This window comes from Mandrillus leucophaeus, unplaced genomic scaffold (assembly GCF_000951045.1).
Source record: "Mandrillus leucophaeus isolate KB7577 unplaced genomic scaffold, Mleu.le_1.0 Scaffold35, whole genome shotgun sequence".
Classification (NCBI taxonomy): domain Eukaryota; kingdom Metazoa; phylum Chordata; class Mammalia; order Primates; family Cercopithecidae; genus Mandrillus; species Mandrillus leucophaeus.
In genome coordinates this window covers 4,218,005-4,236,049 of record NW_012103698.1, presented here as the reverse complement: position 1 = coordinate 4,236,049, position 18,045 = coordinate 4,218,005, and the positions used below count along the sequence as shown (strand labels likewise).

At 35.6% G+C, this 18,045-nt stretch overlaps 1 protein-coding gene across 1 annotated transcript in view; it reads right to left on the bottom strand.

Annotated features, from left to right (window-relative positions):
• Nucleotides 1-18,045, bottom strand: part of FSIP1 (fibrous sheath interacting protein 1) — a 226,422-nt gene that overhangs the window by 157,248 nt on the left and 51,129 nt on the right. Inside the window, exon 5 of the mRNA XM_011989321.1 lies at nucleotides 16,961-17,054. Within this exon, the coding sequence (XP_011844711.1) occupies nucleotides 16,961-17,054 (94 nt within the window). The remainder of the gene's footprint in view (nucleotides 1-16,960; nucleotides 17,055-18,045) is intronic.

Sequence of the window (18,045 nt, the reverse complement as noted above, 5' to 3'; positions counted from 1 at the left end):
CAGGAGGCTGAGGTGGGAGGATCCCTTGAGCCCAGGAATTCAAGGTGGCAGTGAGCAGTGATCATGCCACTGCACTCCAGCCTGGGCAACAAAATGAGATCCCGTCTCTAAAAATAAAAATTAAAAAAATTAAAAATAAAAAAACACGATGTTGAATGAAATGACATCATTCGAGGACCTACTGTTATCAGCGGCCATGCAAGCTTTGCGTACTGAAACAGCGCAGGGGCAGACTTAGATCTAGATGGAAGGCAGCCCCTTGACTCAGAGACAAAAGGAAAAAATCACCCAGAAACCAGAGTCCCCATCTCCTTGAGCAACAACACTGTTTCTTGAGGCAGTTCAAATGCGCTACTCAACTGCCATCAGGCTTCTTTCTGCATCTCTTCAGAGGCTGCAACTCCTAGAAAACAACTGCACAGAAAGGAGGCAGAAACGAGCAATAAAGACGTACTCCTGCAAGCAAATCCTCACAGCGGAGACAGAGGCGTGATGCTAAGAGCCCTGAAAGGCTTGTCCCCAGAACTACATCAGTTATAGGTATTGAATCCGAACCAGCATAGCAGAGCCTCAGGAGTGAATGTCCGCTAGACACTCAAAACTGAAATGGCAGCTGGGCACAGCAACCTAAGCTGCAACCAGAGATTTAAAATCACAATTTTACCAGCATCCAGATGGACCACGAGCAGACTCAAGGCAGATGTGCCTTTTTGCTCTGTTGGCAAATGGCAGGTGTGGATGGATTTTACCTCACTGGAGGATGAGAAGACACAGAAGGAAAAACATGAAAAACACATGAAACAGCAGCCTGGTCATCAATGGGACAGCAGACATTTTGAAAATACTTATACAAATCATACAATTTCTAAAAACATTTTGGCATCCTCAATACATCAAAATACATGACATTTGTGAAATCAGAGGAGTAACTCACAGGAAAGAACTGATGAATGTAAAAAGACAAGAGGATAGGATTATAAAAATAAAAGGGGGAGGAGGCGGGGAACTGAGTGAAATGAGGGCTTGTAAGAAAACCAATGTGAGAGTGTATCTTTTTTTTCTTTTTTATTTATTATTATTATACTTTAAGTTGTAGGGTACATGTGCATAACGTGCAGGTTTGTTACATATGTATACTTGTGCCATGTTGGTGTGCTGTACCCATCAACTCGTCATTTACATCAGGCATAACTCCCAATGCAATCCCTCCCCCCTCCCGGGAGTGTATCTTTTAATAGGCTAGTTTAAAAGAGTACACTCATTGCCTCACCTAACATGTACACTAGACATAACAGTGATTTTCCTGTTAGACCCTAATGGTTTTCCTGTTTGGACTTCTCTCCTTCCCTCCTTCCAATCTTCCATTCTTGCTTTCTTCCTTCCTCTTTCCTCCCTCCCTCCCTTTCTTCCTTTCTTTTAATGCTTATTTTCTTGTCTTTTATTTTTCCTTTCTCCTTTATAAACCATAATCCTAACTATACAACAATTTGGAAAGTTTGCACTTTAATTTGAAGTCTAAGTTATATAAACATATTTTTTCTATATTAAGAAAGTCAAGAACAAAAAAATGGTTTTCTGCCCCTCCTCTAAAGTAACACAGGGAATTCAGAATTGTTTTACTTACCCTCACCTTTTTCTCCCACTTTTCAGCCTCTGTCAATATAATCTGGACTTTTAGACCTACCTATTGTTATTCTTATCTTCTAGTGTAGAGTAATTCTTGGATTTATAAACATACATTTCTTTCTGTTCACCTCTGTATTTGGCTGGTTATAATGCTCACAGATAATTCCTTTATATAGCAACTTCTCTAATCCTGGATTGTACATTGTGACTCATTTGCTGGTTGCCTAGAGTGTGTTTTCAAGTATATTTATTCCAAAGACAATATTAGCAGTGAATTATCCACTCTACCATATCTAAGAATGTCTTTCTGCTGTCTTCACGCCACAGTAACAGAGGCAATATGTAATCCCTAGTTACTATATTTTTCCTTTATTGCAAGAAAGAAATCTGAATTCAGCTTCCATTTTTATAGGTAAAATAAGATTATTCTAATTTGCGCCTGGATGCTTGTAAGATTTCTTCGGGCCTTCCCACGGTTCAGAATTCTTGCCTGTGTATATATGGGTATTGGCCTTTTATTATTAATAGTGCATATATAATATTTTTTAAATCACAAGTTTCCTTTGATCATTGTTTCTGTAACAGTTATACTGGTTTACTTTCTCAGAAATTTCTATAATTTTTAACTGGAATTTCTATTCCCTATCTCCACACTTATCATTTACTTCATCATTTCTTCAACTATTTATCCCTTCGTGTTGTGGAGCATCGTTCACTGCCTTGATTCTCCTGCAGTCTTAATTGTGCTCGTTACTCTGATAGGTACATTTTTCCTATCTTTCCATGTAATCTTTTCTCATCTTAGCTTCTTTTTTAAATCATCCTCTTGTCATTTCATGTTAGTATACTCTTTCTTCAAGGTTGTCTTTTTTGGTTTCACAAATAATATGCATTTTCTACTGTATTGAAGGAGTCCAATCAGTTTTCAGAAACTAATAAAAGCATAATTATATTGAAAGACCTTAACAGAACTCTCTAAGATGAATGCAAATCAAGTAGACAAGTAATATGGACATTTTGCATATTTCAAAATTTGTTCTACACAGAGAGAAATAGTCCTTCTTTTCAAGTGCCCATGGAACACTTATAAAAGTTAATCATATATTAGGTGAATTTTCACTGGCGGTATTAATCATATTACAGGCAAAACAATTCTTTGTGTGGAGTTCCCTTATGCAAGTCCTGACCTTTAGCAAACTTGGCCCCCGGCATAGTGGCATAAATTCCAGTAATTCCCTCATTCTCCCCTGCAGCACATCCTTACGACAGCCAAAAATGCACACATCCAAATGTCTCCTACAATGAGAACCTCTCTACTAGACTATAAAGATTTCAACAAATTCAAAATATCCAAAAACAGTTCTAAGAGGGAAGTTTATAGCAATAAATGCCTACATTATAAAAGAAGAAAGATCTCAAATAAGTAGCCTGACATTACGCTTCAAGGAACTGGAAAAATAACAAACTAAACCCAAAGTTAGCAGAAGGAAGAAAATAATAAAGATCAGAACAGAAATAAATCAAATAGAGGATAGAAAAGCCACCAGGAAGGGGAAATCAATAAAGCTAAGAGTTGTTTTTTTGAAAAATCAAACAAAATCAATAAAAGTTAGACTGAGAAAAAACAGAAGACTCAAATATCTAAAATCAGAAATGAAAACAAAAAAATTACAACAGACACCTAAGAAATAAAAAGTATCAAAAGGGACTATTATGAATAATTATGTGTCAACAAATTTCATAACCTAGAAAAAATGGATAAATTCCTCAAAAAATATAAACTACCAATATTGAATCAGGAAGAAACAGAAAGCCTGAACAGATCTACAATAAACACAGAGATTGAAGTAGTAATTAAAAACCTCCCCGCAAAGCAAACCCCAGGACCAGATGGTTTCATGGCTGAATTCCACCAAACTCTCAAAGAAGAATTAATACCAATACTTCTTAAACTCTTCCAAAAAAAAAAACAGCTAGAGGGGATACTTTCTAACACATTTTATGAGGCCAGTATCACCTTGATACCTGAGCCACACGAAGACTCTACACAAAAAAGAAAATTACAGGCCAGGAATCTCTGATGAACATTGATGTAAACATCCTCAATAAAATATTACCAAACCAAATTCACAATATATCAAAAAGACTACACACCATGATCAAGTGGGATTTATTCCTGGCAGGTAAGGGTGGTTTAACGTATGTAAATCAATCAATGTGATACATAAATAACATTAACAGACTGAAAGACAAAAACCACATGATCATTTCAATTGATGCAGAAAAAGCATTTGACAAAGTTCAGCATCCTTTCTTGATAAAAACTCTCAAGAGTTTAGGTATAGAAGAAAATTTCCTCAACATAATAAAGGCCATTTATAAAAAGTTCACAGTTAACATCATAATCAATGGGGAAAAACGGAAAGCTTTTCCTCTAAGATCTAGTACAAGGTAGGGATGCCCACTCTCACCACTTCTATTCAGCATAGTACTGGAAGCACCAGCAAGAGCAATCTGACAAGAAAAAGAAATAATAAGCATCCAAATCAGAAAGGAAGAAGCAAAATTATCTGTACTTGCAGATGACATGATTTTGTATGTAGAAAACCTCAAAGATTCCACCAAAAAAAAAAACCTATTAGAAGTAATAAATAAATTCAGAAAAGTTGTAAAGTACAAAATCAACATATAAAAATCCGTGGCATTTCTATACACAAACAACCTAGCCTAAAAAAGTCAAGAAAACAATCTCATTTATGATAGCATCAAAAAAATCAAATGAAGTACTTAGGAATAAATTAAACTAAGGAGGTAAAAGACCTGGACACTAAAAACTATAAAACATTGGTGAAAGAGATTCAAGAGGACACAAATAAATGGAAGGATATTCCATGCTCATGGATCAAAAAATTTAGTATTGTGATAAAGTCCACACTACCCAAAGCAACCCCCATCAAAATCTCAACAATATTTTTCACAGAAATAGAAATCCTAAACTTCATATGGAACCACAAAAGACCCCAAATGGCCAAAGCAATTCTGAAAAAGAAAAACTAAAGTTGAAGGCATCACACAGAAAGGTAATCAAATTAGTATTAGCAATGTAATCAAAACAGTATAATACTGGCATAAAAACAGACACACAGACCAGCAGAACAGAATACAAATCCCAGAAATAAATCCAAACATATACAGTCAATTAAGTTTTAACAAGGGCCCAAGAAGACGCAAGGGGGTGCTGGGAAAACTGGAATTCCACATCCAAAAGAATGAAATTGGACTCTTATTTCACTGTTATTTTTTCACTTTTTAATACTAGTCATTCTGACTTGTGTGAGATGGTATCTCATTGTGGTTTTGCTTTGCAATTCTCTGATGATTAGTGGTGTTAAGCCTTTTTTCATACACTTGTATTCTTTCGAGAAGTGTCTCTTCATGTCGTTTGCCCACTTTTTAATGGGGTTATTTGGTTTTTGTTTGTTCAATTCCTTATAGATTTTGCATAATAGTCCTTGGTTGGAGGCACAGTTTGCAAATACCTTCTCCCATTTTATAGGTTGTCTGTTTATTGTATTGATATTTTCTTTTGCCGCACAGAAGTTAGTTTAATTAGGTTCCAATTGTCAATTTTTGTTTTTGTTGCAATTGCTTTTGAGAACGCAGTCATAAAATCTTTGCCTAGGCCAATATCCAGAAGAGTATGTCCTAGCTTTTCTTCTAGAATTTTTACAGTTTGGGGTCTTACATTTAAATCTTTAATCTATCTTCAGTTGATTTCTGTACATGGTAAGAGGTAGAGGTCCAGTTTTATCCCTCTTCCTATGGCTAGCCAGTTTTCCCAGCACCACTCCTTAAGCAGGGGCTGCAAATAGCAATTTCTTTCCAAAGAGTACACAGTGTGGAAAAGAAGGGGGAAATACGGTAACTTTACAGTGGAAAAATCTTACAAATATTTCCTCAGCCAGGTGATCAGAGTTAACATGAATAGCAGTGTTAATAATATGATGTAATGAAAATGACCCTGTAACTCCATGGTTTTCCTCCCTAAAACACACACTCTCAAGTCTAATCATGAGGAAAGCATGAGGTAAATTCCAACTGCTGGACATTCTACAAAATACCTGACCAGTACTACTCAAAACTGTCAAGGCCATCAAAAATAAGAAAAGTCTGAGAAAGTGTCACAGCCAACAGTAGATTGAGGAGGCATGAGGGCTAAATGGAATGTGGCATCCTGGATGGGACTGTGGAACAAAAAATGGACATTAAGTAAAAGTTAAGGAAATGTGAATGTACCAAAATTGGTTCACTAATTGAAACAAATGAACCATACAAATGCAAGATGTTCATAATAAGGGAAACTAGGGGTAGGCATAGGGGAAATCTCTGCACCATATTCATAATTTTTCTGTGAATGTAAAACTGTGCCCAAATAAAAAGTTTAGAAAAAACTTCCAGATTAAAAAGATTGAGGAAAACATGAACAAAATTAGAGATAAAGAGAAGGTACAAACAATATGAAAAAGAATTATTATTTAAAATACTATCTGAGATTGTATATTAGTACATTTTTAAATCTTCGTGAACTGGATACTTTAAAATCTTAGTGACATGGATGCACTGCCAGAATTGACTCCAGAATAGCTAGTAACCTGAAATAGAATAGTAAATATGACAGCAGCTGAGAAAAGAGTTAGAGAATTGCCTCCAAGAAATTATCTGAACCAGATGGTTTTTCCAGTGAAATCTTTCAAATTTTAAGGGAACAGATAATCCCTGTGTTATATAAACTGTTGCAAATCATAGAAATAAGTGAGCAGCCACCCCCATTCATTTTATGAAGTTCACACAGCCTGACAAAGCAAACATACATACATCTACTCTCCACCCCCAACTACACCCCCTATACCATAACAAACATTTCACACACCGGTGTGTGCACACGCAAATACAACTAACCTGGCTTATAAATATGGATGCCAAAAATCTGAATAAATTCATCCCTTTAAATCTGGTACTAAATTAAAAGGATAATCTTCCATAACTAAGAAGGGTTGGTGCAGGAATAAAAGACTCATTTAGTATTTAAAGCTATTAATTTTAAAACATTAAATATGTTGCTCATGAAATAAAAATTTATGATAATTTAAATATATATTGAAATGCATTCAATAAATTTCAACACTTAGTTCTTATAGTTCTCAGTATAGGAATAACTGTTAAAAAGGACACAAACATTAACTTATTTCCTGATGATATGTTCACAAACTAAAACAAGGTAAACAAGTAAAAATAATTAGAATTAATAATATAATTTAGTTAAATGTACAAATAGAAAATAAATTATAAATGTGTAAAAAGTCACTATGTCATTAATAACCCTTTATAAATATGATGGGCTAAACACCAATCAGGGTAATAATAAAAAGATATATAAGACCTATGCATAGCTAATAGATGTATGAAACCTGCAGAAATTCCTTGACATATAAACGATAATATAAGAGACACATACCGTGTCCCTGTTGATGCAGTAATGTCTAGTAATCACAGGAATACTAATAATAACTCAATTTGTTGAGCACTTACTACATGCTCTAGAAGTCAGCTACCATGTTGTGAGGACACGCACGCATCCTATGGAAGAGTTCGTGTAGTAAGAAACTAAGGTCTCCAGCCCACAGGTAGCAAGAAACTGAGGTCTGCAAACAACCATGTGAGTGAGCTTGGAAGCCAATTCTCCAACTCCAGTAAAGCTTTCAAATGGCTGTAGCCCCGGCAACCATTTGACACGAGGGATCCTGAGTCAGAACCACCCAGCTAAGATGCTCCCAGATTCCTGGCCCACAGAAACTGTGAGATTATAAATGTTTGTTGGCTTAGGTTGCCATGTTTTAGGGGTAATTTGTTACACAGCACTAGATAACCAGTACAATGATCTTGCAGGAAAATAATGACACCATGGAGGCAAGACTGAAAGCTGTTTGAATAGTCTGATAGAGAAATGCTGAGATCAAACCATTTAATAATGGGGGTTTAAAAAAAAAACCGGTCAGATACAGATAGGGCAGAAAAAATACTCATTTGGGGAACTCAAGGAAGAAGTGTAAAGGAACAATGAGGGAGGAACTCAGGCTGGCTCTTGAGTTTCCAGTTTAGAAGACTAGGTGGGTGATGAAACCATTAACCAAAGCAGAGAAAACATATAAAAGAAGGAATAAGTTTCAACAATAGGGAGGAAGAAGGAAAGACAAAGAAGAAAACCAGCAGGGAATAATAAATCCAGTAAAAAATGTACTATGCTATGAGAGGTCATTGTCTCAGATTCTTTAAAGATGTCAAGTACAATCAAAACTGGAGGTATGCCATTAGATTTCGAATTTAGGAGGACCACTGATGAAGCAGCTTCCATAGTGTGACAGTAGAAAATACAGACATGGAAAAGCTAAGAAGTAAATGGAAGTTGACCAGGTAGCACCAAGAGATGTGGACTATTCTCTCAACAAGTCTGACCTTTAAGGAGAAGAGGGAAACTGAGTGGTGTCTGTTTTAGAGTAAGGTTTAAAAAAAAATGAGGAAAAAGGCTTATTTGTATGTTTTGCTGGTCATTCACTGGTTCAGTGGCTTTTCGATTCTGTTTTAGGACTAGAAGAGTTAAACATGGTAAGTTGAAGGAAAAGAGCCAGAGAGATTGAAGCCTTTTTCCTCGTTTTTTTAAACCTTACTCTAAAAAATCTCCAGATGAAAAATGGAATGGCTGACAAACCAACAGCCAGTGAAAGCGATGGGATGTTACTGATTCTGGCCTCAGAGAATAAGAGTACCTTCCCTTCATGTAAACTTAGAGGGAAGAGGCAGGGGATGGATGAGCACAGTCAGGATGAAGCTTAGAAACAGAAGGAAAGAATCTGAAGGGATTCCTACCCTGTAGATTCATTTTCTCTGGAAAGGAAGACCAAACAGCACAGTGAAGGAAGGTCTCACAGAAGATGGGAGATGAAGCAGTTAGTAACAGTTTAGAATCACCATTTTGGAGAATGCAACAGAGATTGCTAAGCAATGCTGAGACTCCAACGAAACCAAAAACCAAAATCCTTACCTGTGTCAGTCAGCACAGTTATGTGATTTCCTCCCTCTATCCTCTGCATATCAGAGTAGAAAGAGACTACCAAATTTTCTTTGAGTATTTAACCAAGCATCCAAAAGCAGAAGTATCACATATATGAATCTCACAGAAAAGGCACCTAGAAAGAAGTATTCTCAAATTTTACAAAGCCTAATTGGTTACGATGTTTATGTTTTGTGTTTATATGCATTTATATATTTGGAGCTAGAAACACGAGAGAAAAATGTGACAAAGACAAAAAGAATAACCTCTATCAAAAGCAGACAGTAAGCAACCCTGTCACTAGATGTATTTGTCTCAAAGAATATTGAATTCTACCTATATTCATTAGATAAACGATAGAAACTAAGGGAAAACTCCTGGCGATGTAAAGAGTTTTGATTTTTGCAACATGCCTCTAAGAAAACCCAAAAGTGACCCCTCAGTAATGGGATGGGACAGACTTTTAAAATATTTCAGAGATCTCTAGCAAGTACAATATTGTTTACTTCAAAATCCCAGTAAAGTTGAGGTTAATATGTCTGGATTATAAGGTTCAAATGTGATATAAATCAATTTAATGTTGTTTTCAACTTTCTCTTGGAGTCAAGGCCTCTTTTGTGTTTAGTACCTATAAATAAAAGTAAATGCACTATCCAAACACAGTTTTTTTTTCATTTATTTGCTGTTGCTTATTGGTGATGCTACAAGCGAACTGGGATGGTTTTTGTGTTTTGGAAGCTGAAAACAGGTTGGAAATTGTCATTCAGCCATCAGCCCAAAGTCCTTAAAGTTAATTGTTTGTTTGTTTGTTTGTTTGTTGGAGATAGGGTTTCACACAGTCACAAACGCTGCAGAGCAATGGCATGACTGCAGTCTCAAACTCCTGGGCTCAAGCAATCCTCCCACCTCAGCCTCCTGATGCTTGGCTAATTTTTAAATATTTTGTACAGACAAGGTCTCGCTATCTTGCCCAGGCTGCTCTCAAACTCCTGGCTTCAGGCAATCCTCCTGACTCCACTTCTGAAAGCACTAGGATTACACACATGAACCACCACACCCAACCTGAAGCTAACTCTTAAATAAGAGGATAAGAAAAACTGACTAGAAAAGAAAAATACCCATCCTAAGAATTTCTCCCTTCGTTTAAAGAGAAAAAATGAAAAGAAAGAACGTATGTTTGGGTATGTTGGTAGATACGCTGAAATAGGTCTGGCTTTAATAATGTGGTCATGCTTAAAATGATTCTGAACATAGCTTTCAAGTCCCTTGCAGCTCCAGCTTTCATATCATTAAGTCCACTTAATTTCCATGTTAGAATATCAGGACTAATCTCACATTACAGGAATTGTCTACAGGGCCTACAGCAGTCACGTGACTCCAGAAATACAATGTGAGCTCTACAGGTTTAAGCCAAATATATAATCCAGGAGCTTCAAATTTTTTAAAAGTGCTTTAAGGCTTTTTAAAGTACTTATTGTAACTAGATGCTGCCACCTACTGGCAATTTACAAGTGCCTTAAACTGTGCTGGTAACAAAAAATTATCATAGAGGGAAAAAAGGCAAAATTTTCCTGTTTTCCTAATAACACTTCTAAAAATATTTTACTTAGAAATTTATGACTATATGTGATTGATTAAAGTATTTTTAAATTTTTATACATTTCTTATTAAAACAGTAGCTGAGATCCAATGAGTAATGGGAAATTCATCTCAGTGTAGAACAGATATAAGTAGTTTCATACCACCTTATGATAGTGCCTATGTTGAAATAGCAGGAATATGAGACTTTCAAAAAATCCATGGCATGAGGTCAAACTGGACTCTTGTGTTTCTAATTATTTCTTTCATACTTGCAGTGAAAATATTCTACTAATAACAACAAATTTAAGCTGATTATTCCAAAAGTTTCCTCTTTTAGAATAAGGTAATAGTTATGTAGTCCAAAAAAAATTAATGTAATTAGGTTAATAATGCAGCCTAAAGTAAAATGCTAACTACTTTTTTAAGATTAAAAAAAAACAGATATGTATGGCAATAAGTGACTCCAAAACATATGTCTATGAAGTAAACAGCAAGCAGGAAATTTCATTAAGGAATCTGGCTTTTCTGTAAAAGAACAGTCATCAAAAAGAGATTCTAATTAAATCTGAAGAAGCCAGTAATACAATAATGTTACCTCTTTATTTTGGTGAACCGGTCAACTGTGAACTAATTAAGATAGTCAGTAGCAAGAGTGAAGGGAAACAGACATCTGGTTCACCTAACAGTATCTTGTATTCCCTTTTCCTTTAACATTGACCCTGCTTTTGAGCATCTTACCTGTTTTGTACACACTGCCAATACATAATAACCAAGAAGTCAGAATCTAAAATCTGACGCTTTAATAATGTCATCATGTTTAAAACAATGATTCTCCTAACACAGCTTTTGAGCCCCTTGTAGCTCCAGCTTTCATAACTTTAAGTCCACTTAATTTCCATGTTAGAGCATCAGGACTAATCTAACATTATGGGAAGTGTCTAAAGGGCCTGCAGCAGTCACGTGACTCCAGAAATACAATGTGAACCTAGATTTAAGCCAAATATACATGCCAGGAGCTTTAAAAATTAAACATATTGTATAGTTTTGATTTGGTTTTGAAAAAAGGGCAACTGAAAACAAATGTCTTGCCTTCCAGGACCAAAAGTTCACTGGGTAGTGAACTCTGTGACCGAAAAGGTTAATGTTAAAAGGCCACCACAGATCCACTTACAGAGTGGCCTGTCTTACACTGCTTGCTCCAGAGTCAACCACAAGCAGGTGTGGTCTTTCAGAAAAGCCCTATCCACTAGAAAAATCAGTATTTGACTCCTGGTTTCCAAACTATAGATGCTGAGATACTATGACATCCAGAATCTCATTCCTGACACTGTCCATGTTTTTGTTTTTGTTTTTGTTTTTGCTTTTGGGAATAAGGGGTGTAGTCTCATTTCTAGGAAGGTGTAGAATTCCTGATAAACATTGAAGGAAATATATTAGTAAGTTGTACTTTTCCAAACAGGCTACGTTCATATACTGGTCTTTAGACATTTAAACAAATTAAAAAGCAGTTCATAAGCTATAGCTTTAGAGGTGCTCTTGCACTATCTTTTTAAAAAAATAATGTAATTGCTAAACTCAGAAAAAAAACAGATTTGAGAAAAACATGTTATTCCAAAATACTGCCCTAATAAAATGTATTACAAAGACACAATAATCAAAATAGAGTGGTATTAACATCAGCACAGACAGAAATTTTAACGGAATAAAATAGAAAACCTTGAAACAAACCCAGTTCATACATGATAAAGTTAGCACTTCAAATAAGTGGGGAAATGATGGATTATCTAATAACAGGTCTTGGAATAGCTGGTTAGCAAATTGGGGGAAAAAACTAAATCAACTATCTACCTCATATCTAATACCAAAATAAATTTCATGTGGGTTAATATTTAAATTTTTTCATTAAATTATAACTGATGAAAGGAAAATATATATTTTATATAATCTTGAGACATGAAAGGCCTTTAAAAGCAGAGTACCAATGAATGATAACATAAAAGAAATGACTAGAGCAAGAAATTTTAAAAATTAAATTTAAATTAAAAAAAGAAAAATGTTTTGCTATTTGTGACAAAGAATTAATATCCTTAATATTTAAAAACGTCTTTCAAACCAATAAAGAATGCCTCACTTTATAAAAGAGCCTAAGACATGACTAGGTAACTCACAACTTGGCTAAACAAAAGAAATATATAACCTCCCTGATAATCAGAGAAATACAAATTATTGTGATTCCACTTTAAAAAAAAAAAAAGCTTAAAAATAACTACAAAATCCATTGTTGTTGGCATAGAAAACAACATTCAGATACAATGTGGTAAGAATCTAACTTGATTTCAATAAGTCAATGTGAATAAAAATCTTGTGAAAGTTCAACCCTGGACTAAGTATTTCTCTTATAGGAATGTATTCCAAAGTATACCCATTTTCTATAGCTGCCCTAACAAATTACCACAAACTTGGTGGCTTCAAACAACAGAATTTTATTCTCTCACAGTTCTAGGGGCCAGAAATCCAGAATCAAGGTGTCAACAGTGCCACATTCCCTCCAGAGGTTCTAGAGGAGATTCTGTTCCTCCCTCTTCCAGCTTCTGGTGGTTGCCAGCAGGCTTGAGGCTGCATCGCTCCAATCTCTGCCTCCGTCTCTGCAGCACCTTTTCCTCTTCCTTATCTACCTCTTCTCCCTCCATCTCTTTCTGATAAGGCTACCTATGATGGAATTTAGGGCCCATCTCAATATTCCAGGACTTAATCACATCTGCAAAGACCCTTTTTCCAAATAAGGTAACATTTACAGGCTCTAGAGATTGGACATAGAAATCTCTTGGGGGATTGAGGTGAATTTTTTTCAGCGTACCACAGAAGGTAATCATTGCAATAATTGACTAACGGCGTCATTGCAACATTATGTGCAATTTTAAAAACTGAAAACCTAAAGGAATAATCTAAATGTTCAATAGAAGGGTATTAGTTAAACAAATAATGGCACATCCATCTAATGAATTAATGTATAATCATTAAAAGTAATGCTGACGCACATTGTTCTAGTTATCTATTGTTGCATTAAAAAATCACCCCAAATCTAGTGGCATACGGTAATAATTATTTCAGGCAATAATACTTATTGATGCTGAAATTAGTAGGTGAAAGCTGGAGAAGAAACAGGATATTTGCATAGTCTTAAAGTATCTCCCCCAAGATATGTATTAATTGTAAAATAAAAAAATAGTAATTTTACAGTGGAGAAAACCAGCAGACACCATCTTAACAAAGCGATCAAGGTGAAACATTACCAATAACGATATATAACAGCATCAGGTACACCAAGTGTGATCGACTGAGAAGGGCACATAACTTCCAGAGCATGCTTGCCAAAATTCATAACTTTCATCTAATCATGAGAAAACATCACATAAACCAAAACTGAAGGATATTTCACAAAACAGCTGACCAATACACTCCAAAAGGGTCAACATCACGACAGACAAGGAAAGACTGAGGAACGATCACAGAGTGGAGGAGATTAAGGAGACATGACAACAAAATGTAACATGGGATCTTGGATTGGATACTAGCAAGTAAAAAGGACATTAGTGGGAAACCTGGTAAATTTTTAAGAAAGTCTATACTTTAATTAATGGTGTTACACCAATGTTGATTTCTGAGTTTCGATCACTATGGTTATGTAAGATTAGGAGAAGCTGGGGGGAAGGGTATACGGAATTCTGTACTACTTATGCAAATTTCCCATAAATTTAAAATTATTTCAAAATAAAAAGTAAAAAACAAAACTTAATGGCATACAACAAATACGCAGAAAATGCTCAACCTCACTAATCATTCAGGAAATATAAATTAACCATGATGAAATATCATCTCACTCCTGTCAGAATGGCTATCACCAAAAACACAAGAGATAAAGTGTTGGTGTGGATGTGGATTAAAGGAAACCCTTGCATTCTGTTGGTAGGAATGTAAATTACTACAGCCATTATGGAAAAGTGTATGGAGGATTCTCAAAAAACTAAAAATAGAATTACCATATGATCCAGAAATCCCACTTCTGGGCATTTACCCAAAAGCTTTGGAATTCGTTTGTCAAAGAGATGTCTGCTCTTCCATGCTCACTGCAGCACTACTCACAATAGCCAAGTTACAGAATAACCTAAGTATCCACCAACAGATGAATGGATAAAGAAAATGTGGTATATATACACCATGGAGTACTTTTCCGTCTTTCAAAAGAAGGAAATTCTATCATCTGCAACAACATGAATAGAATTAGAGAACATTATGCCAAGCATAAACCAGACACAAAAAGACAAATACTACATGTTCCCATTTATATGTGGAATCCAAAACAATTGTACTCAGAGAAGCAGAGTAGAATGGTGGTTACCAGAAGCTGGAGGATGGGAAAACGAGAAAATAATGGCCAAAGGGTACAAAGTCTCAGACAGGAGGAATAAGAGTCTTTCTTTGAGATCTATTACATGGCATGGTGAATGGCATCAATGATGATGTATTGTACATTTCAAAATTGCTAAGAGACTAAATTTCAAATGGTCTCACCATAAAAGATGTTAAGTATTTGAGGTGATGGATAGGCTAATTAGCTCGATTTAATTATTCTATATTGTATTCATAAATCATAATATCACTTTGTACCCCATAAATATAAATTGTCAATTCACAATAAAAAAAATTTTTAAGTTAATGGCATAAAACAGTGAACATTTTATTATGCTCTTGCTTCTGTGGGTCAGGAATTTGATGGACACAGCAGGAACAATTTATCTCTGCTCCACTATGAATGGGGCCTCAGATGGCTGGGTAGCTCCCTTTGGCTGGAGATGTTTGGAGTAGGTCAGGGGGCCATATATCTAGCCTTGGTTATTCTCTGCATTGTGTTTGGTGGAGCTGAAATGTCCAAGCTTGCTCCTTTATTCAGTGTCTGCATTGAAACTGTTGAATAGTCAGTGTATCGGTTTCCTAGGGCTGCTATAACAATTTACCACAGGCTGGGTGGCTGCAAACAGCGGAAATGTATTCCCTACAGTTCTAGAAGCTAGATATCTGAAATCAAGGTGTCAGCAGAGCATTCCTTCTGAATTGTTCCTTGCATCTTCCTAGCTTCTTTTGGGTTCCAGCAATCCTTGCATTCCTTGGCTTGTAGCTACATCCCTCTATCTTCACACAGCCTTCTTCCCTGTGTCTCTATGTCTCTTTGTGTCCTCTCCTCTTTTTTGAAGGCCCATCCTAATCCAATAAGACTTCATCTTAACTAAGTCGCTGCAAAGACCCTATTTCCAAAAAAAGACACATTCCGAGGTTCCAAGTGGACATGAATTTGAGAGAGACATTACCAAAATCATGATAGCCAGGAACTGGCTACCGTCGTCTTCTCTCTGCATAGCCCCTCCATATGGCTTGCCCGGGGCCTCTCACAGCATGGCAACCTTGGGCAGCCTGACCTCTTACATAGTGGCTGGCTTTCCTCTGAGTGAGCATTCGACGAGAAGCAGTCTCGTCTTCTTAAAGACAAGGCCTGGAAATGGCATAGTGTCATTTTTGCTGTAATATATCAATCAAAGTTGTTCCAGGCTAGCCAAGACTGAAATGGGAGGGAGAAAAGGACTCCATCTCTAAATGAGGAGGAGAATGAACACAAATAAAGAGAAGGAAGTAATGGCAGCTGTTTGGAAACAAACGACCACACACATCTATTACTGACAGCTAAAGGTGCTCCAGAAATACAAATTAGTCGGGAAAAGGTTACAAAATACCATATACATATATAATTTGATCCTATTTTTCTTCTCAAAATATATATATGGATATTTGCATTAAACACATCTCAAAAGGTAAACAGTAAACTAAAATATTAATAGTGGTTATCTCTACAAGTTGAGAATTTAGCTGATAGCAATATTTTTGTTTAACCAATATTTTCTTATGTAGATTACACATGTGTTACTTCTGTAACAAAACAGAAGATGCAAAAAGTAAATGATCCATGAATTTAATATAGGCCAGACTAGTATTTTTTGATGTTTCAACTAGGATATATAAAAATACAAAATGTTTCTAATCCCTAAAATTTTCACCATCATATAAATGGGTTAAAGGTTACATGACTCCATAATATTTCTGTTTTCAAAAAAGAAGATTCATAAATATACATAGAAACAAATGAGAAAGGTAGAAATAAATGTGCAGAATTGGTCCATCTCAAATAAACAGGACTGTGAGAGACCAGGAAATAGGAAAAATCAGTCATAGATTTTAACAAAAGGCGTTCCACAGGCTCCTAAGCAGTTAGGGAATTGTATGCAGAAAGTGGGATCTAGAGACACCTAAAAGAGACAGGAATTAAAGGCAATGACATACTTCTGTCTGTTTCCCAGTTTGTCCCTGCCCTGTCCCCCTTACTGTCAAGCAGACACAAACACTTAAAGACACCGAAACATACCTAAGCTTGGAGTAGTTTCATATAATCCTACCTAATGTGATCAATTATTTCCCTAAAGAACAGTCAAACTCACAAAGAACAGGACAGAAAAACTGGATTGGGAATTTTACTTTAATCCAAACATTCTATGACTCGGATAAAAACAAAGCTGAATGACATCTCCATCTACTCACCAACAGTTTCTTCAGACGCAGCAGTCAGAGATAAAAATTTTTTTGTATTTTCCATCTCCTCTTTACTTTGCCAAGCTTCACTATATTTTGCAGACTAATGAAAGAAAAATTTAAATTTAAACATGGGAAAAGAAGGCAACTATAATCATTGATTTTTTTAATTCCAACACAGCTCCCAGTCACATACATACAAACGAGAAGTCTCAGGCTTTTTTTTTTTTTTTTTTTTTTTTTTTTGGAAGAAATCTGTAAATGTTCTCTGTTCTCACAAAATTCTGTCAACGGATATTCCCAGATAGAGTCAGAGTATATACCTATCATTATATGATAATTACCTTGCTTAAAGTATCATAAGTTTCTGCTTGATATTTTTATAATTAGTGAGTAACCTAAAGATACACCATCAAATTAAAAAATTTCAGACATTTCAAGATTGTTACTCTATTTTATTATATTTCCATTTATAATTCTTGCTTCAAAGGAAATAAAAACTTGAAGATTCAATAGGAAAAAGTGATAGGCTAACTTTTTCTGCTAAAATTTCCAGAAACGATTTATCTAGTTTAAAGCATTGCATTGTGGATGTTCCTTTCTTTCAATCCCAATGGACTTCCTGGGAACCTCATAAAAATGTATTTTTAATTACTACATTTTTAATTCATATTATTGTCTAGGAAACTTTCCCAGAAGTCAGTCAACTGTTCAAGGAGGGCTTTTCAAAAACAACCAATCTCTTATTACACACGGTTCCTTACCTTAAAGGCGCTTTGCTTTGAGGGTCAAAATTCAAGTATGAGTCAGTGGCTATACACCAAGTCAATGCCAACATCTAGTCAACTTCAAGCCCTCAATATTATAGAGAATAAGAGGTCCAAGGCAGCCAAGGAAAGTTATGGAGCACCAGGAATTTGTTGAGCTAGAAGCAAACGAAGTATGGTCCTAGACCTCAAGCACTTTACAGCTTCCCAAACATCTTGACCAGCATAGGAAACAGTCAACTCCCCAAAACTTGTTTGTCACAAAGGTTTACCCAACTAATGAAGCTAACCAGAGGGTTAAACTGTGTCTATTTATCTCCAAACTAT